The sequence below is a fragment of the Ixodes scapularis genome, unplaced genomic scaffold (assembly GCF_016920785.2).
Source record: "Ixodes scapularis isolate PalLabHiFi unplaced genomic scaffold, ASM1692078v2 PGA_scaffold3__209_contigs__length_174095766, whole genome shotgun sequence".
NCBI lineage: Eukaryota > Metazoa > Arthropoda > Arachnida > Ixodida > Ixodidae > Ixodes > Ixodes scapularis.
The window spans coordinates 53264518-53286272 of record NW_024609868.1 but is presented as its reverse complement, the minus strand read 5'-3'; the positions used below and the strand labels follow the sequence as shown (position 1 = coordinate 53286272).

Here is a 21755-nt window from a genome sequence, read left to right as displayed (position 1 = left end):
TGCTAAGCTTGCTACATAGGTATTTTCTTTAGTAATTCAGGTGTTTTGTCACATTGTCTGTCAACCACATATTGTCACACTAATTCCAACTTCATATGTGCTTTTTTGGCTGCCAGATCTTGGACTTGATCAAGGACTGTTTTGTTACCGGGAAATGGAAGGACGATGAAGACGCACAAGCCTTACTCGACAGAGATGGTATAACGACAGCCCCACTTGACGTTTTTGTTGGAATATATTTATGTACATTATGCATGCTCGTTCGTATATACACACCTCACGTCTGACAAGTGAAGGAGGTGCGAACCTAAGTTACCCAACTCCTCTGTCAATCTTGCACTTTTGCAGAGGAGCTTTACGGCGACTTTGAAGATCTCGAGGCCAAGGACAAAGAACCTGAGGAAAAACCCGAGGAGACAGAGAAAGAAGGTACAGTTTCTTTTATTTCTTTAGGCTGTGCTTCCTCAAAAATGTTGCCAGTTGCTCTCCATGTTCTGTAAAGCAACTGAGGCGACAGTCGAGAGGCTGCCCACTCTCTACTCACAATCAGCGTTGCCTAATCGTGGGAAATTTCCAACCTTGTGTGGAAAGCCTAACGCCAAGGGCTAAAGATAAATTTAATTTGAATGCATGTAAAATACACATTTTTAAAACCAAACATTCTCTTATTTTACATGTGTTCAAGTTTATTTCCTCGTTGTCCCCTGGATCTATGTTTGTGAGAAATTTCCCACAATTCGGCAACACCACTCACAATCATCCTTTACCAGCATTAAAAATTTGGCCATGGTACAAAAATTACACCGTCACGTGACGTTACAATATTTCAATTAACTGGCGGGCAAATGCTTCCTGCTAAATTTAGCAAAGAAGCTCTTAATGTGACAGCACAACTTCCTGCTAAATATTGTGTAGAAATTTTCCCGTTAAATATAACGGCAAATACAACATCACAATGTGCAATGTCATGTGGACCATTTTTCACTAAATTTAGCAGGGGAATTTCTTCATTTAATTGAACAAGGAAACATATTGCAAAATGTCACAGTGTCGGGGATTTTCTACTAAATTTAGCGAGTTATCCTGTCACCCTACACACACCAGATCCACTGTGAAATTGCGCCAATAACGATTGTTGCATAAAAAAGCATTGACTGGAAGCATTTTTCAGTTTCAAATTTCTTGTGCACACACACAGCAATAAATGTATGCAAAAAACTTTCGGAACCAAAAATATTTGAAGGGTCCCAGCTTAAAAATAACTTAGGACGACATGTGTAGTGTCTAACAAAAGGGAAATAATATTGTTAGTTAACACTATACATCAAGCTATGCAAAGCGTAAGTCAGTAGTTACTGTTTCAAGTGTTCTTAGAACTAATGCAGAGAAGGAGGCTCATAATTTAAGGGGAGACACCGCCTGGGAGGGTCAACTTTTGAACCCTTGGCTTAAAATAAATGAAATTTACAGGATAGGCTGGTGGTCATGCTAGAGGGTGTATAACAAAATTTCGGGTCTGTTGGTTAAGTGGGAAGGAAATTAGGGCAGCTTCTATCAGCAACACCCCGACATTGTTTAGTTAATCTATCGTCAGAAAATTATCACATTATTCAAGATCTTTATTTGCTAGATAGGTAGCAGAATGCCTAGGAGGTGTGCCTATAGAAAGTGTTTTTGTAAAAAGTAATTGATTTCTATCAATTTTTTCTTCTGCAAAATTGGTCAACCCGTTGGTCTTCTGCGTCTGCAACAAAATGTCAATATTGTTTATAAAAGACATCTGTAAAGTGACAAACAAACTCCATAGGTGCATTCCTTATTAAATTTCAGTCAGGGAAAGTGAAGAATGAGCCTTCCTTGTATTTCCATTATCAAACGATAGATTGACTGAAATGGAATTTATGCCAAAAAGTGGAAGGGAGAAAAATGTGTTCAAAGTGCTCAAAACCCTACGATTTCTTTAGCTTCGGTGGACTGAAAATAATTTATAAAAAATTAACTAGTAGTGTACTCTAGGGAAAATTTCTGGGAATACTCTCTGGATGTAGATGGATATAAATATGTAATTTTTCAAAATCAATGTTTTTTGCAGATTTTTCTTTTTCTCTGGGTAGTGTCCTGCCTTAAAGGGGCACTGACACCCCAAAGGTCGTATTTATTTTTATTGTCTAAAACGATGCAAGTTGCAGTCATAGACACGCAAAAAAAACCGCATCGCGAAAAAAAATTTTTTCGCGCGCGCGCGCGCCTTTTTATTTTTGGCGTTTGATTTTCCCGCCTCTCGCCTCCTCGCTTCTTTTGATCGGTGACGTCAAAAATCAGGAAATTTAGAAGCTTTGTAGGCGACATCTCTATAACATTTAATAACGGCACTCGTAAAACATGTTTTTTAACGCAATTGCGAACGCACTACGGCCCTTCTTTTTGAAATACCAAAAATCGGGAGTTCGTTGTGGTGCCGTCTCCTGGATTTGTATCCTCCAACGGAAAACAGGCGACACCGCTCAAAACCGGTCCGCGGGAACGCCGCCGCCCGCTAATTTCCTCCTCGCTTTGGGTCGCCATGGCAACAGCACGGAGTGGTGAAAGAAAGTCGACTCTCAGGTCTCCGCGATTTTTGACGTCAAGGCACCGGCGCCGATCGCACGGGAACTTCGAATTCGGCATTTGGAAATTGTTTTTTTACTTCACAAATACTGAATTCCCAAATTTCAAATTTTGAGGGTAAAGTCCCGGCATCGTTTTCAATCGTTTCGGATAATAAAAAAAAAAATGATTTTGATGTGTCAGTGCCCCTTTAAGTAATGAAGTGTGCTCGTAAGTGTGAGGAGAACGATTGGGGAGCTGTGATTAGGCTTACACTACTACATATACCGTAAAAACCCGCATATAATACGAACCCGCGTATAATACGAGGCATGATTTGAGGACCGCGAAGAAAGAAAAAAAAAGTTTTATCCGCGTATAATATGAAACAATTTAAGGACCGCGAAAATATTCCGCGTAAAATGCAACCCAGGAAGTCTTAAGAAAAACGTATATTTGCGTCGTAATTGAACCTTAATCACTGTCATCACTTCCATCAGACTCCTTGTCCGATGCCTCCTCCCTAAGGCAGTCGTCTTTAGTGCCGTCGAGCACATTTGAAATTCCGTACTTCTTGAAAGAGCGAGCGACGGGCGTGCAACGACGCAGTGAAAGCCCGGCGCGGCGTATAAAGTGAACAACCCATTGTACCCAATGTCGGCTCATCAAAGTTTTCTGGCCCTCTCTTGCAGCAGCTTGATGTCTACGGCGACGTGCCGTTCACGTTCCTCTTTTACAAAGTCGCCGAGACTTGCCTCGACGTCGGCGAGCACGCCATTTTTTGGGCCTCCAAAGCTTCTTCTCGTTCCGTTGCACGGGAACAGAGCTTGCTTTCGTCGTCTCCATCCGCGGATGCCGCCTTCATTTTCGGCGAATTGTCGCCCGGCAGCACTGTTGCCGATGTCTTCCGCAACCAAAATTACTTTTCTATTGAAGGCGGCTGAGCATCGTTTTCGGCGATTCGCGCCGACGCCATTGCCTAGCCTGACCGTGGATACATGGTGGCTTCTCGGACATTGTGATTTTAATGATGATGATAGCTGTTTTGAACGCCATATTGCTACGAAACCGAAACCACGTCAATCTGCGTCAGATCGCGCCTCATAGAAGCTGAAAATTGTTGGGACCCACGTATAATACGAATCGCAAATTTTACATGGCAAAATTTGAAAAAAACCTCGTATTATATGCGGGTTTTTACGGTAAATAATTTTATAAATTAAAGAGGTTTCTTTTTTTATACACTCTGCTAGCTGCCATTTGGCAGCCAAGGCAGGAGAAGGCACACATGACAAGAAATTTAACCATATAGAAGTAAACAACAACTACGAAAATTAACTTGCAAAGTTCGCAATCCTAGTAAAGAGAAGTTTTATATGTATGACCCTAAATTGAAAGGCACTAATTTATGTGGGAGTGGCATAATAAAGATAGAGGCATGAGTGTGTTTCTTTGTTCATTTCAGTGGAGTCCAGTGGGAGGAGCAAGAAGCTGAGCCGGGAGGAGCGAGAGGCCCAGATAGCGGCCAAGCGCCAGGAGCGGAAGAGGAAGCTGAAGGAGGCCTTTGACTCAGAATACGACCACGAGGACGAGAAAACTTACTACGACGAGCTCAAGCAGGAGCTCACAGAACAGTCACAGGTGTGCTGGGAGACAGAGCATAATAATTTCGGCATTGTCACTCTAGGGTCTTTCCATACTAAATAAATGCATCTTAATCTTATGGAAAAAGTCAGGAGACAGAACATGGAGTGTGTTTCGAGCTGCACTGGGAGTTTATGAGCTTTGCTGAGCTGGAAAGACACACTGCACATAATGTGTCTCCCAATTTTTCTCCATAGGCAACACAGTTCACCACACTCAAACGCACATATGTGAACCAGTCTTAACCCTACGCCAGTAGGGCATCTTTGATTGATTGAGATTGCAATATGGCTGTTATGTACAGGGTGTCACAAAAGAAAATTTACACGGTCTTTTTTACCGCAAAAATAAACTAGGCATCGCCGAACGCTCATTCTCCGCCCAAAGGTAGCGCTAGAGGTCACAACCAGATGGCAAAGTTTCAGCCCGATCTGAGAACTTAATCAAAAGTTATAAGTGATTTTCTGAAAAGTTCAATGGGAAATTGGAGCCCATTTTTGCCTGTTATGGTTTCTGGTGCCATAGAGCCCCATATGTTTGAAAACTCCGTCGGTCGCCATTTTCCCATTGAAATTTTTAGAAAATCACTTATAACTTTTGATTAAGTAATCGGATCGGGCTGAAACTTTGGCATCTGGTTGTGACCCCTAGCGCTACCTTTGGGCGGAGAATGAGTGTTCGGCGATGCCTAGTTTATTTTTGCGGTAAAAAGGACCGTGTAAATTTTCTTTTGTGACACCCTGTACTTGTCTTGCCGCAAAAACTTTGTCGCTGCAATGGTGGGAGGGGTAACATGGTCACGTGATCACTAGAGGCTATGTGATTACATAACTGCCATAGGTTAGGTGATCTGGCAATCTTTATATGTTACATGATCACTTCAGCCATTGTTACGTGACACAGTGTTATCAAATGGTGTCAGTTCAAGTGGCCTCGTGATGTCATTTCCCTCGGTCATGTGAGGTCGTTATACATACTCACGTGACATTGTTATATGTACATGGCCGTGCGACATCATTAATGTTGTCACATGACTTGTAGTGAAATCAACCATGTGATCATGTGACCCCATAGCCTCCGATGGATGGAAACATACGGCTAAACCCTCTAAATCCGGTAGCAGTTTGCGCCACTTAGTTAGTGTTTTAGCATCAACAGTTAACCTCTACTACCAATGATGTGAAAAAATCATGCCACTTGAGGTCGCAGAAATTTGCACTTTCCTCGACACCTTGGGTAAAGCAGAAGACAACGTCCCCTTGGTGCCTGAATAAATTTATACTTAATCTTATGGGTGAAGTCAGGAGACATATTTTCTACAGCAAATCTTCTGAGTTCAGGAGTGCTGAGAAATAAACATCCAGGGCAGTTCAAAACACACTGAATATTCTGTGCAGTGTAATTTGATTTTTGGTTAAGGAAATCACACCAGCTTCCACAGTGTGGCAAAATGATACCGCCTATTTTTTTCTGTTGGAGGGGCATTTAGTGCTTTTGGAGCGTTTGCTACACTTCATTATTTAGGTATCTTTAAACTGTTCTGCTCTCAGTGAAAACCTTCATGGTTTTTTTATTCCATATAGATGAACCAGAAGGAGTTCGAGGACCTTGACGATGAGCGCCGGGTTCAATTTGAAGGCTATCGCGCAGGCTTGTACCTGCGTGTTGAGTTGCAAAAAATGCCCTGTGAGCTGGTGAACCACTTCAATGCCTCCTACCCAGTCATCCTTGGGGGTTTGCTTGCAGGAGAAGGCCGCATGGGCTTCTGCCAGGTAAGTGCTTGTGGCCATTCTTACCTTAAACCGATTTCATCTGGCAAAACTTTTCAGTAACTGATGTGCTGCGACGGAGGCTACCTTTGCTCGTACTGTAAAAATATACTGTAGCGTTGTTTTCATGGCAGAATTTCTTCCAATATAGAATTATGGTATCTTTCAACAGTGGTTAGTTTTTTGTTGTCCACCATTATTTCTGCCTGTGTTCTTTATTTGTCGGTGAAAATTATGTGAACCTGTTTTTATTAACTGCTTTCTGACTTTATGTGCTTGGTAGAACTAACTTTTTTACGTACTACTGCTGCACGGTATAAATTTATAATGTCCAAATAAAAAAAAGAGAGACCTTTAGTAAACATGGTTGAGTACGAAGATCACTTTGTTTGAACAATATTACAACTTGCAACTCAGTCTGACCTAATGGATTTCTACGGTATTATAGATAACATCATATCTTGAGCAGCAGGTATTGTAGAGGGAAGGTTCTCAGTAGGATTTATATTCCTCAGTTTTGTTTCTTAGGTTCAGCAGTAAAAGTTAATATAACCATTTGTTCTTTCAAACCAGAATGAAAACCAGTGGAAAAGAGTGTTCTTGTCTCTTCCCCATCCTTCGTGTTTATATTCTTTTAATTTTTTAGTATCTACACTTTGAGGGGAGACGCGAATCTTAAATTGGTAAAAAAAAGCAAAATCTCTCGTTTTTTGAAACTCGAATATTTGGATTGAACATAGTCTAAAGTATCCACATGCAAAGTTTCAATGCCCATTTCAATGTCTAAGTAAAAGAAAAACGCCAATTACGATGTCTCGGCAGCATTCAAATTGCAATTTCGTAGCAAAACGTAGTCTAACTCGCACATGGTGCGTTCCGCAGCCACTCTGTAGCCGTTAGTCAGATCGCTGTCATTTTGGGCTTTTTTTAAAGTTTGTTCTCGTTGCTCGTTCCCCACGCCACTCATTCACGTGACACCCTCGGGGAACGTCCGCATTCCGCGTGTTTCCCAGGCCCCAATAGCGATTGCTGATTGGCCAGCAGACATGGGAGCGCACACGTCATATCTGGCGCTCCTGCTATTGGCCGAGATGCGCCCCTCCGCTCTTCTTCTAATCTCCTCTCGGTTCGTGCGCTGACGGAACTGTTGCCTGCTCTGTGTTGTCGGCTGCTCGTTCTTCTGCTTTGTTTCTTCAGTGATTGAGCGCACATTTTCAGTTCCTGTTTGCATGCTTAGATTGAACATTGATCATTGCCTTGTTTTGTTAAAAAGCTGAGGGAGTTTTGAATTCTCGAGATATGGGCCGAAGCTCGGTTGAAAGTGAGCATGCGGCGAGCTTTCGGAAGGAAGAAACATGTCTTTAAAAAGACGCCAAAACGGTCTCCCACAAGTGCGCCACTGCGGACGGCACCGCCGGAATCGTTGGATATGCCAGCAAGATTGGCCGGGTCACCTGCCGAAGACATTGCAGGCCCCAGCTGTACCATGGGTTGTTCCATGAGCTCTGGAACTATGGTGCGAGTCGACTCCGCATACTTCTCCGTGGCTGAGCGGGTGCAACGTGTGCACCGAGAGGAGCAATGCAAGTGTGCCTTATCCGAGAAGTTGGCGACCCAGTGCAAGTTCGACCTTCTCGGCGCCAATGCAGGAGGTCAGACAAACGATGCTGGGACACAGTTCATTTTCGTGGATGTGAAGGTCCTGAGCGACCTCTTCACGCAGACAAAGTGTGGAAGCTGCAGTGCAGGAACACTGACGATCACCAAGGCTATGGACAAGGAGTATGGCTTAGCAGTCAAACTTCTTCTTGTCTGCACCACATGTGGGTTCGAGAAAAAGCAGTTCTCTTCACCAACAGTGTTTGGAACGGAGATCACTCTTTTTGAAGTGAACATGCGGGCCATGAAGGGGATTCAGTCAATCGGCAAAGGAGTCACAGTCCTGGCGGACTTCTGCATAAACTTGTCCCATCGTGGCCTGCACCACAATACCTTCCAGGGGCACTTGAAGACTTTTGTGAAAGCCTGCGAAAACTCGGCAAGTGCGAAGGAAACTGCCTGTGTGATAGTTGTGAAGAAGCTGTATGCAGACCTCTCAAACCCTGTTGCCAACATTGACGTCGTCTTTGATGGATCCTGGATAACCAGAGGACGCAGCTCTCAGATTGGTGTGGACTACATTGTCGAACTGTATTCGGACCCGAGTCTTCGATCATGTGGTCACCTCAAACTTTTGCCTCAGTTGTGCCCTGGAACCGGAGGAAGAGGGTTATAGCTAGGGTTCGGATTTTTCGGTTTAAACCGATAAAGGTACGCCGAATCCATTTTCAGAAATTCGGTTTTAACCGAAAAAGGTTAATTTTAAAGGTTCAGCATTTATAATTTAAACCGATAAATGAACGTCGAATTCATTTTCTAAAATTCAATTTTTAACCGGAAAAGGTTACTTTAACCTTCCAGCCGTACCGCAGAGCCGGGGCGAAAAAGTGGAACAACAGTCTCTATCGGAACGTGTCTGAATGTATGGGATACACGGGTGCCATCGCGACGTTTTGGTTCAATGTGCACATCATCGATCGGAACGGGAAGTCCGAAATGCCCCATGACTTCGCCATGTATAAGCGTGTTTTCAAACTTGTTGTAAGGAAGACTGACTTGATGCAAGCTCTGCATATTGTGTTGTGCTTCAAAACATTGGACCGTGTCACTTTTGGCGGTCACGCGATTGGTTGATTGGACGATTTTGGCTGAGGCAGCTTTTCATCTCCTCAGCCTGCCAGTATCCAGTGTTAGCATTGAGAGGGCATTCTCGAAGCTCGGTGTCATATTAACAGGAAAGAAAGAGTGCGGATCAACGAGGAGAACCTGGGAAAGTGCATGTCTGTATGTACTATTGTAAGATCACGTAATCCTGATATACAGAAGGTGAAGTTCCATGGTTTTGGGCATAGGCTTCATATCTGACTTGTTTGTACTTCTGTGTTTTTTCCTTGTTTCTTTTACAGTTGCACACATTGGCCAAATAAAGTGTCCGTTTCTTTTTCTATGTATCTGTGCCGTTATTCTTTGAGTGATCAAAAATGTCAGAGCTACAAGGATAATCTCATCCGGTGTCCGTTGGTGTTTATTTTATATTCACCGAAAAAAGCCAAAAAACTTTTGTGGGCATAAATATACGCCGATAAAAACTGAAAATTAAATGTTAATATAAACACCGAAAAAAGTATGCTGAATTTTGAAAAAATAGAAACCGAAAACGTGGAACCCTAGTTATAGCGACTGTTACGATTGTCGAAGGAACATCGACTGTAATGCTGGTTGCACGGAGGTTGAAGCTGCATTGTCCATGTTTCAAAGATCCCTGACCAAACATGGACTGCGCTACACCACCATTCTCTCAGATGGGTACAGTCTGACCCTTCATGCGTTGACAGAGGCAGACGTGTATGGCTTCGTCAAAGTTGAGAAGAAAGACTGCATCAATCGTGTCCACAAACGGATGGGGGCTGCCTTACGCAACCTCGAGGCCAACAAGAAAACTCAAGGCGAAGCACTCGATAAAAGGGGCAAGCTGACTCCGGAGAGGATCCAGAACTACTATGGCTATGCCCTAAGGAGCAACAGCAATGATGTTCCCAGAATAACGAGGGCAGCGGAGGCCACCCTCCTGCACACGACATCAACGAACAGCACCCTAGGCCACAGCTAGTGCCCCGATGGAGCTGAGTCCTGGTGCAGGTTCAACAGGGCCTTGGCAAGCTGCGAGTCTCCTCCGCCGCACAAGAATCCACTTCCGGAATGTGTTTGGGGTGCACTTGAGCCTGTGTTTGCGAGGCTCAGCAATGAAGATCTGCTGGCATGGTGCAGTGAGGGCAAGACCCAGAATGCGAGCGAGAGCCTACATGCGGTCATCTGGACGCAGGCATCCAAGAATGGGAATGCCTCCCTGGACAGCGTGAAGAGAGCTGCAGCTGAGGTTGTTGCCATCTACAAGTAGGGAAGGATGTTGATCAGCAAGCCCATTGTTACAAGCTTGGGCTATGCAACTGTGAACTGCCTCAAACGCCAAAGTGTCGAAAAGCACAGTCTCCGTTTTGCGTAAAGCAAACGCTGTGCACCAGAACAGCAGCAGCACAAAGGAGTATGCCAAGCGACACAAGGCAGGAGCAGCTCAGGATTACAGCCCTGGACAGCTGTGGGGGCACTTCCCAGAGCTACACAGACCAAAGGCCCTTTTTAGGGCCAAACAGAATTGTGTTTGGGGCTTCAAACTCTTGGCTGGCCCCGCCCATTGTCTCTTGTAAAATCGGCTCCTTGGTTTGCAAGATTTTATTTTTACATTGTAGTTATTCTCTTTATCTTTCAGATTTTTTTTTTCAAGGTTTTCATGTATACACCTTTCCAAAAACCGCTCCTAGGCCGCCGCCATGTTGGTGATGCTGATGCGGTTGGTGCGACTCTCGCGCCCTCTATCAGCTAGAAATTTTCTGCCACTCTCTGGGACTGTGAAGACCCGCTCAGCGCGGTTCTCTACCTACGTTTTTGCGGTTTTGCATTCGACGTTTTCTCGCCCCTCTTGAAAGTTTCCACTTAATTTTTTTTATATGTGCTACGTACCCTTTCTGTGTTATCTTCCATTGTGAGAAATAAGGCTGGTAAGTGCCTGCCATTCAAGTTTTTCTGCTTTACATTCACGGGAAACGAAGGAAGTGAAGGACGTCGAACGACCCTCGACGCGATTTTGCGAACATTGTTCTCCCCCCTCCCAGAGATAATCCGCGTAGAATCCTCAGTCATCTCCAAAAATAGTTTTCCGGGTCGGGGTGAGAAACGGGTCAGTCGCGTTTGTTTCTTTGCCTTGGTGCGGTTGTGAAAAAAGGAAGCTCTCCCGAAAACTTGCCCCAAAACGAAGTCATCTCGGATTCCGTCCGATCGTCAAGATGTGACTGTCGTCGACTGTGACTGTGTTATTTGAGATCTTTCTCAAATAAATTTGTTTCGGATAACGCTGCATCGTGTGGTACGTACGAATGTTAACACTTCCTCAATTGTACGTCCGTGTCCTGACCATCGGTAAACACGTTATTTGTGAGCGTGAAAAATGCATGCCTTTCGGCCCTCTTCTGTTGCAATTTATTTTTGACAGCAAAGCCCTTTGTCGTTTCACGTGCGGCAAATCCTGCGGTGCCGTCAAAACTTATCGCAAGAAAATAACAAATAACTAGAACTATTCATTCCAGTCGCATTCGTTCTGTCGCGCGTGTACCCAACAAAAATAGTTTAGATTTTTTTTTTTTACTTTTTTTTTTTAAATGTGGCACAATGCTTTCTCAATGTCTTCGGGAACATACATGTACCATGAAACACAAAATATAGCGGGAAAAGACGAGAATTTAGCCGCCAGCAGCGTTTGAAACTGCACCTACGCAGGCTGCGCCTATTGAAATCACAGTCCACTCGGTTAGGGTTAGGAGGGACGCCGGTGAGAGTCTAGCCTCAAACTCAGTGACTGGGCTCACAAACGGTTTGTTGCCCCTGGGGTCGAGTGTTTTTTGGAAAGGTGTATAGATTACAGCCCATTTTTTCTCATTTTGTTTAGAAAGAACTATTCTACTTATTGATTAAACTTACCGTATTTACTCGCATAAGGAACACACTTTATTTTCCGAAAAATCAACACATATTTACGCATATTGACACATAGTTCATTACGCGGGGTAAAATTTTGGCATTTACTCACTTTGCGCAAATGTCATTTTAGGTGCCAATATGACATGGCAGGGTACTGTGGCACATCTCCACTGACAGATGCGCACCCATGGCTGTTCGTGGGCATGCCACAGTAAGCATGCTCTATAAACTGTAAACCTTTTTTAGGGCACTTTTGGCGTGCCGAAGTGCCCTAAAATTGTGCCAAAGTCTGTCCTTGTTAATGACATTGTGCCAAATAAAATGGCACAATGTTATTAGTCTGTCCTTTGTTAATTTTTATGTTTATAAAATATGCGTCTGCTTAAAATGAGTTTTACAAACCAAAAAAAAAATTAAAATTACCTTTCTTTTTTTTGTGCATTTTCTGAAATAACTTTCAGTGTTCTGACACAAAGAGTTCTTTCTACAAAGGTAAGCAGACGGCTTATAGAATACTATCCAGGGGCTTTCTAAAAGTTTTATTCAAGCTTGATTTCATAATGTAAAATGATTGAGCGAGGGTCAGATGGGGGTTCCAAATTTCGCAGATGCGATTCGGATACGCATACAAAGTCTGCAGATGCAGGTCAGATAGGGATACAATTATTTCAGAACATTGTGGATGCAAACAACCAAACTGTTATCCATGCAGGGCTCTATTGATAAGCTTAGTATGTTGTTGAATTGGCCTATAACACTGAAACTCTACATGACGTCATTCCTAATAGAAATCTGTTCTAAGGCTTAAAGGGTTTCAAAGGTTTTTACATAGGCTGTTGATGTCTCACAGCTGTTTATTTTTTTTTTTCCTTTGCTGCCACACCATTTCTAGGTGCGGCTGAAGAAGCACCGCTGGTACGGACGCATCCTCAAGAGCAACGATCCTCTCATCCTTTCTCTGGGCTGGCGTCGCTTCCAGACCATGCCCCTGTTCTGCACCCAGGACCACAACGGGCGCAACCGCTTTCTTAAGTACACCCCGAAGCACCTGCACTGCAACTCCACCTTCTGGGGTGAGTGTATAAATTTTTTCGTGTGGGGCCCCAGGTATGTTGAGCTATTAAAGAAAACATTTGGAATAAACTGCCACATTTAGTCGTCACAATGTTGCAGTCGGCTTGATAGCTTAGCGTGCCGGAGGCACTCCGTGCTGTGTCTTACACCTTTTGACTAGCACTAAACAGTGTCAGCTCATATTTCCGATGGTTGTATGCGCCTTGTAATGTAGGCAGGGCCTCAGCTCGAAGTTTGGCATATATAGCTTTTGGAACTTTATAGCTAAAAGCCCAACTGCATGGGCTTGGCACGAACAGTGGGTGGGGCTGGTGTTTGAATCTAAAATTAGGTTTAATTCTTTTTTTGGGGGGGGAGGGGAAGGGGAGGGAAAGGGGAAGGGAGGGGGAAGGGGAAGAGAGGGGGGAGGGGGGTTCTCCAGATCATTTGATTTTAGGAAACCTCTGATTGCCTCGATAGACTCTCGAGAACCTTTCCCACCCTGCTTGACATTCCGGTCATGAAACAGCTCTGGGGTCTACTAGCTTTGTTGGCAATAATCAAAACCAGGGAGAAAAGAGGAAGTGTTTGACTTTTAGTGACACACCTATGCATAGTTGAGCTATGTATAGTATGTTGCAATAGGGCTAGAACTGGAAAAATACTTTACTTGGAGACATTCAAGATAAGCTCAGTGCTCTAGAAATATGAAGGGGGAAGGGGAGTGGAGGCTACTCTGGGGAACCCTTTGGTTCCTTGGAACCCGGTTCGAGAAACCAGGGTCTAGTGAAGGGGTAGGTAAGCTTTTGCAGCGGTGGGCCGAACCGTCATGAAGTGGACATGAGTCGGTGATGGGGGGCAGGTGAAGACATTCTCTGCCCAAGTATGGGGATGGTGCACAATGCTGATTAGAAGTGCTTCTTGTGCTTGTCTAAGCTCACTTGAGGTCAAAACTGCCGTACGGTCCTTAAGTCTGTGTGAAAAAGCGAAGGGGGGAGGGGTGGCTTTTCTGGTGTCATATCGGGGGTCGTATGAAAGTGCCGACCTCTGTTCTAATCTATTTTTTTTTTACAAAACTTTATTGATACTGTTTACAAGATATACTACTGTAAACGACTTATTTTTCGCTGGTCCAATACATAGTATTTTGTGATTCAGGTCAAAGCTGAAGTTCTGGAGTAATTCGCGGGTTCTAATTTTTGCAATGCAATGCGCAATTTTTCTCAGAACTTATCTTTTGCTAATTGTATGCGATTCGCGAAATTTGCAAAAACTGGGTGCTTGCAAAAATGAAGTTGTTTACAGCAGATATTTTAAAACTCCTTTATTGGATATTTATACATGCTGATAATCAAGGAATATAACACCTTTCTTCAAGGCCCCATTACACCTCAGGGAACTGGCTTTGTGGCAGTGCAGCAAGTTCACCAACAAACGGTAAGACTTCAATTGTGCCTATGAAAACAATGACACTACAGCATTCTTGCATTTTCTACTCGGGGTCAACTCTTTCTGATGTTTCAAAAGTGAAGTATGGGGCGACACTGGTTTACACTGTAGATGAGCAATTTCGCCAGTGCAGTACGACTGCTCTGGCGAAATTGCTCATCTACAGTGTAAACCAGTGTTGCTAGCCGGCACCGATTGCTCTGTTCACTTCACAGGCCAACTTCCGCATTGCCGCATCGGGAGTCGTGTTGGACTTGGATAGGTCGACGCAGATCGTCAAGAAGCTGAAGCTGACTGGGAACCCCTTCAAGATTTACAAAAAGACGGCCTTCATCAAGGTTGCTCTTCTGTTTGCATTGATTTATCCAGTATCGGGCTGTAGTGCTTGATACCTGGGTTAATAGAGAATGCATATAGAAAACTTTATTATAAGGTCATTGCAAGAAAAAAAAAAAAATTCTAGTATTTTTATCATGTCTGTTGCACAAATACAGGTGTCACCATTACATATAAGTTTACCACAGCCTTGCTTTACTTTAAAGGAAACTTAGAGTGAGGGACAGGCACCTGAGGAACTAATATAATAAAAATATTGCTGTTGCAGAGGTATAAAAATGGCTGGTTTATTTAACAGTTGCCAGACAACTTTTCGGACCGAACAGGGATCGCGCAAATGTCCCAATAATCAAGTAGGTAGTGGTCCAAAAAACAAATATTAGCTTAATTATTAAATTTCCGTGCAACTTCTGCTTGGTACCAGCCACTTTACCCTTTTGTCAGAATCGCAGCTTTCTTCTCCACTGTTATCGTGCTGGATTTGATGCATTTTCTCGGGACTTTTGGCTTCTGCCACTTGGAGAAAATGTTTCACCGACCAGAATCACTTTGCTATTGGCCTATCGAGAAAGCGCACTCAAATTAATAAAGCATGAGAACTGCGGCACAGTATGCTTGGAGGCAGACAGCTCAAGGCCGTAGCGAGCGAACAGTGGTGGCAGTAGCAGCCATGCTGCTGAATTGTAGTGGTCTGTAACTTGACTATAGCCTAAATTGCATTGGATGTGGTATTGAGGCCACAAAGGCAAATCAAAATGAGGGTGACTCGTCTCCGGGGGGAGGGGATGCAAACTCTGCAAATTAAATCTGAAATAAGTCTTGCAACGAGTTGTACGGTGTCCGAGATTTCCGTCGCTCTAACTCTGGGGGATGAGTGATCAGTTCCACGAAGACGTTAGAATAACCGAGCATGTCCGAAGTTTCAGCGACTGTACGATAAGTATATTAATGTACAGATTTGTTTCGGTGGATTTTCATTATTGTCAACGTTTTCTCGTGCTGTCAAACTGCGTTCGTCCCGCATTTAATGCTTTCTTTATTTACCGCTTGCGCAACTTGTGGTACAGCAGTGGCAAAGGTACTAAAACCATATTGAAGAATCACGTTAATTCCATGTTGCAGTTAATGATGTGAGTCTGCTCCATTTGCTTGAGAATAAGAAACTTGAATTTGTTTTCGGCAGGACATGTTCAACACCCCACTAGAAGTCACGAAGTTTGAGGGCGCCGCTCTGAGAACTGTGAGCGGCATACGGGGACAAATCAAGAAGGCTATCCGTGTAAGTATGATATATACTCCTTTCATCCTAGCTGGCAGTGTGCTGGAATCTACATATACGTTGGACCAGTCCCACGTCTATCGTTTACCATGTGAGCCTGCCTCCGTCCATTCCCACATGCAGAGAGCGGGCTCAAGTGATGAAAGGGAGGCGCTTGATTGGTCCAGTGAGCAAACAGCTCCACTGTACTTGCAGCTTAGGGCAGAATGGAGTGTACTGACTGCTTTTAGAGCGCAGCTCTTAGGCACCCGCTTCCGGCGCGGTGACGTTTCGGCACCGTGCTGAAACGTCGCCTCGTGACCCTCGTGAGGCGACGGCGACGCTGTTCGGAGAGAGGAGTAGCAGACAGGGTGAGGAGGAAGGGTATACCTTCCCCTCAGTACCCTTCCCTCCTCCTTCTCAAGAGCTGCGCTCTAATTTGGCATTACAGGAAGTTGTAAATGGCTTTAATTTTTTTTGTTATTTTTTCTTCTCGAAACTTTTTAAAACAATCTTTATAATAGTACTTCTGGTTTTAGAGGGCTCAATTTCTTTTCAGGCTCCTCCTGGTGCATTCCGAGCATCCTTCGAGGACAAGATTCTGCTGAGTGGTGAGCCCAGAGTTGATGTTTTTGCTCACCGGATGTTTCGTCCCTAGTGCAGGGTTAGTGACACAACTCTTGGCACACACGATGTGTGGTCTGTTCGGAAAGCGCTTCTCCGAGGAACCGGAGGAAACTAGACGCGCGTGAAGGGACCGCCACCCCACGAAAGGATAGTAAACTAGGCATGCAAGCGCTTGGAACGACGACAAAGAGAGGGCGGTGCGAGCCCTCTCTGTGTTTTTGTTGATGCACACCAAAAATCTATGGAACCGTAGCCATAAACAGCATCGCTGTAGAAGCTTTACCATATGCAGACACTTCAGACCATACCCAAAATGAGGTGGGGTGATGATATCCTCTTCATATTTCAGTCTGGCATATTTGCAGCAAATAAAACCTTACTTGCATGGCCCCCAAGGCCTGTTTCAGCATGGCTGTCACGACTTACAAAATTTTTCTCCTACACTTAGAGATCCATTGCTGTGAGAGTGATTAAAGTAATTAGACTGCCATTATTGCCTTTGAAGTTGTGCCGTCTCCGGCACCATAGCGGATTTAGAAGTGGGGAGGGGGGGGGGGAGAGGGAGAGGGAGAGAGACCGCTCCCCCTAAGCCCCTGAAGGGCGACTATTTTAAAAGGCAAAATTGATACACCCCAGCCAAAAGTTTAGTTTCTGGTGACATAGCAAATATTGTTTCAACAAAATAGACCTGGGCAATGTTTCGGCTGTAACATCGGCTCTTAGCAGACCCCCCCCCTGCCAGCCAAATGCCTATCGCACCCCAAGCCTGACCCATAAATCCACCCCTGTCCAGCGCGAGCCTTCTACCTTCGATAACGCTGGGGCATCTCGTGAGCCTAGAGCATGCACGTGCATCCAAAGCACAGTGAAAAGCAATGAGAGCATGCCGGAGGCCGGGCGTCCAAAAAAAAACTTCTTGTCGTTAGTTGCTATAGAGGCACTTGGTATACAAGCAGCTTGTGCTTGCTTCCAGACCTGGTCTTCCTGAGAGCCTGGACGGAGGTGCAGGTCCAGCGCTTCTACATGACCCTGACCACCCTGTTGATGCCAGACGAAGAGAAGACCAAGTGGCAGGGCATGAGGACGGTGGGGCAGCTGAGGGCCGAGAGGGGCCTCCACGCTCCGGTGGCCGCAGACTCCCTCTACAAGGTGGGCCCCATGCTTCGGCAATGGAAGTGCTGCGCCACTTGCATCACATTGTACCACGAACGAAAGACTTCTATGTCTTGTGCCAAAGCGTCGTTTTCGCTAAGAATTGCGCCGAGGTGACCTTAAAGGAACACTGACAGGGTATTTATGCTCGCCGAGGTTTTTAGTTGTACGTGACATATGAGAGCTCAACTACCCAGAACAAAATTTGCGGCTCGAAATTCGGTTTCTCTCCGCCCGAAAACCGCCGATCAAGAACTGGCCGGTTCGAGTCTCGCTCACTCTCTTTTTTGCGGTCACGGGCCGTTTTCTAAGGTATCGATGCGACCACCAAATTTACCTAATCAAAGTCGTCGGTCACTGAAGGCACACACTCAATATTAAAAATAGAAAAAAATATGAAACCCATTTTTTGTGGCTTCTAAAAAGCTGCAAATACGTTGATTGAAAAAAAAGTTCCACAGACAACCGGAAGCAATCTGTGCGTGCGTCGTTTTGCGTATCGTGGGACTCGCAGGGACGGCGATGGCAGCGGACGACGGGCGTGGGACCTCTATTTCAGAACTGTCGTTCGCGGTACCGGCGAATTTTGTCTGCCTTTAAAAGAGAAATTTGGGACTGATCAAAAGAACTGGTATTCATCCCGTACGACACGCCCGATCACCAAGCCGATTTGCACGAAGGCGTCGCCGAGCCGTCGCTCCCTTCTCGTGGCTGAAGACATCGCTCGCGCAAACGTCAAGCACGACGTCTCTACTTCGAGTTGAGTATGCACGCGTACGATTTCTTTACTACGTGAGAACGTCGCCAATGCGCGGTGCATCCCGACTTCGACCCGGGAGTGCTTTTGCTAGAGGAAAATCGGCAGCAAACTTTCCAACTTACAGTTTATCCGCTGAATTATTACTAAGGAAAGAGATTCCCCAATTTCTCTATGCCCCAGTAGCTTGGTGGGAAAGACGTCCGCTTCACACGTGGTAGGACCGGGTTCGATCCCCCGTGAAACCTTTTTTTTTTTCTTTTTTTTAAATATTTTTTGATGTCTACATTTCTTTTTCTTTCTAAACAATTATCAATCACTGAAGAAACAAAAAATAAGAAACAAATGTTGTGGACGACACGTCGCTGAATTAAATGATACGGGATTTCCTTTTTGACACCTGCGAACTCAATGTAATCACTTTCCACAAAATGCAAGGAGCATATAAATCAGGTAGCGTCCGCTTTCCGAGGTGCCCGTAAATGGTCTACAGGAATTGCAGCCAGCCATTGGTCCCGATCCCTTTGATCTTACGGAAACTCTGTCGCACAATGCCACTTCTGTTTCGGACGCAGGGCATGTGAGCCAGCTCTTCACGCAACATCTTGGGTGTATTCTTTTCGGAGCCGATCAAAATTCACCACGGGCACTCACTACTCATCTCCAACTCCTCAATGTACAAAACAACTCATCTTGGAGTACAAAACAACGAGCGGAACATACATAACTGCAAAAGAATCGCTCGGTGAACAGTTCCGGTACGCCGCATGTCGTCTGCTACGAGAAGGAGAAAAAAAAAAAAAAAAACTGTCGCATGTAGCCACGTGACTTCTGCCACTCACTCTCTTCTCTCCACTTCTCCGACCTCCGTCGAGTTTCGGTTTGGGTTTCGAGCAGTTGCATCTTTTGGCTTTATTAAAAAAATATGCTACTCTGTTGCAAAATATTAATTGGGTAGTCCTCCGACACCATAATGAAGCGCCTGGCAAAAAATTAAAAAAAAATTTTGGGGGGTGTCAGTGTCCCTTTAAAATGCGGCAAGCTGTAAAAATATTTTATTATTGGTCAATCCTAATACGGAAACGGTACAAATATGTATTTTACGGCGTTACCCTATCTACTGTATAGTTTGTTTCATCTTTCGTCTGGGCATGGTCGAAAGCTTAAACACATACCATCACGGAAACACATACTATCACGAAGCGCGAGTCTATGGGCTTGCTGTACTTGGTTGGTTTAGCCAATGAAAAAGCATGCGCAGCAAGGTGACGAATGCCACAATGTTGCGCTCTTGATGCTGTTTGATTGGTCGTATTGGCTTGTAATTTTGCCTGTTCTTTGACTTAAGTTGAAAAGAAGTACAGAGATTGCTGGTCAGCTCGATTGGCTCGAAAATCATGCTCAGTACTACAGTCGAGCCCGGTTATATCACACTCGAGTGTTTTGAATTATTGTTTATGTCGAACAGTCCAAACATCCCCTTGAATATCACATGTGATATGTAGTATCGGATCTTTTTTTTTTTTTTTTGCATCGAACTCCCATGGAGGTGACACTCGATATAGCAAACGAAGCCCAGCCGCCTGTCGCTTTTTCCACAATCGTATTGTGCCCCGATTGCAGCAGTGGCAAGCACATAGTCTGCATTGCATGGCTGGCAGACTGCCAAGCCAGCATACACGCAAGGGGACACGCAGCGAAAGAACAGTTGTGGGAAAAGAAGAGGCAAGAGCAACCGTAAAAAAAACCCAAAAAAACTAGAGGATGGCAAGAGCAAGGGGAAGGGCATTCACATGCACGTAGGGAGGGCGGGGAGTGCCCGCTGTTGGAATGGTAGTGTATGCTCTTCTGCCAAACTGTGGCGGTGGAGCTGAGGCGAACTCCTAAGGCAACCAGACTGGCCATTGTCCGGACGTCTCGTGTTCGCCCATGGAAGATTTGCAATATGTTACACGAAAGTAAATAGTGTTTTTTTCTTTTGAAAATTGATTATACATCTTTTTAAATCCTATAGTTCAGTGTACACAATATGTTGCAAGGTGTGGGTTGTTCATCGCGCATTCTCGATTGTCTTAAAAACAAAAACATTGTTGGGGAGTCACCCAAGAATTTGACCTTCTGCATTAGAATGCGAGTTGGGACACATATTAGTTCACATTCGAAGCCCAGTGGGCTAAAGAACAGTTGCACAAATTCTACTGCTTTGCTCAATAAAATAGCAAATAATTAGAACGCTGAATAATTCAATAATGAATGTTGTGGGGTACTGCTGCCACTGCACTAATATCAGCATATATTTATTATTTTTAGTCTTCGCTCGACTTTACTAAATAAATTAGGGGTACAGAAAGATAGACATTTGTGACAGCTCAGGTGCTCATTCTGGTTACATTGTTACGAACAAGCATAATAGAGTTTAATGTTTCTTTGCCCAAGTTTGCCCGCTGTGGGGAGAGAATGGACTTCAAACTTGAAAACGCCCTCTTTGCTGTTACTTGTGTCGCAGGCACAGCTAAGACGACTGGCACCACTTTGTAGAGCTCAGGTTTTGTACTCTTCTGGTTTTTGCAGTACTTGAAAATATCTTCCCATCCCTTTAGCCATGGTTCTCCTAAGAAGGAGTCAAGCAGTCTCCTGATCGAAGAACCTGCTGTTTGCAATCTTGTTTGTTGACTTCTTCATGCTGTCTCCTTCAGTTGCAGTAAGGCGTCTAAATCATCGTCAGAGTCACCCGCTGTCGATCCTTTATACTGGCTACTGCAGGCCAGGAACATCATCGGTTGTTTTGAAAGAGCCAAGTTGGATGGACATCTCAGAATTCTAACTTATTAGTTAATACAGTTGAGATTGGTTGTAATGAAGTTATTGGGAATCGGAAATCACTTCGCTATATCCACTATTTCATTATAGACCAACTCATGTTTACAAACAAACCAGAGCGCCCCTATTGGACGCCACGGGTGTTGCGCATGCGCCGTAAAGTGAGAGCAAGAAGCTCGCCGTCGTTCATAAACAGACCACTGGAATGCAATGTTGTTGGCATCGGTGTGACTCCTCGCTTTCTATTCTGCGTTGGAACTGTTGATTCTACGTCTTCTTGGTAATGGCTGACTACTTTAGCGGCTTCAGCAAAATTATTGAGGCTTGTTACACCGCAAAACTTTGCGTGAATAATCTGACATGCAGCAATTCATTTCGCGTGGACGCTGCAAGATGGGCGCTAAAGTCTGGTTCGCATGATGAGATTCTGCGCGCTATTTTCAGTCGCGACAGCACTCGGGGTGCAATATCGTGAACCGTAACTAAGATGGTCGAAGTCGATACTGAAAGTCGCAAGCAGAATTGAACTGAGTGAATCAGGCATAACAAGTCGGTGATGGCCACTGGTAACAATAATCAACATCTTCGTGTATCTACTGCTTACACCGAGCCTACTTACCCCAACCAACCTTCAAACTTAAAAGTCTTTTGGCCTGCACTTACTTCTTATCCG

The 21755-nt window shown here is 44.5% G+C and overlaps 1 protein-coding gene across 1 annotated transcript in view; it reads left to right on the top strand.

Annotated features, from left to right (window-relative positions):
- Positions 1-21755, top strand: part of LOC8052998 (ribosome biogenesis protein BMS1 homolog) — a 45005-nt gene that overhangs the window by 14797 nt on the left and 8453 nt on the right. Inside the window, exons 14-23 of the mRNA XM_040218384.2 lie at positions 117-198; positions 349-429; positions 4052-4227; positions 5814-6002; positions 12523-12703; positions 14062-14120; positions 14348-14470; positions 15652-15747; positions 16286-16337; positions 17327-17502. Of these exons, the coding sequence (XP_040074318.1) occupies positions 117-198; positions 349-429; positions 4052-4227; positions 5814-6002; positions 12523-12703; positions 14062-14120; positions 14348-14470; positions 15652-15747; positions 16286-16337; positions 17327-17502 (1215 nt within the window). The remainder of the gene's footprint in view (positions 1-116; positions 199-348; positions 430-4051; positions 4228-5813; positions 6003-12522; positions 12704-14061; positions 14121-14347; positions 14471-15651; positions 15748-16285; positions 16338-17326; positions 17503-21755) is intronic.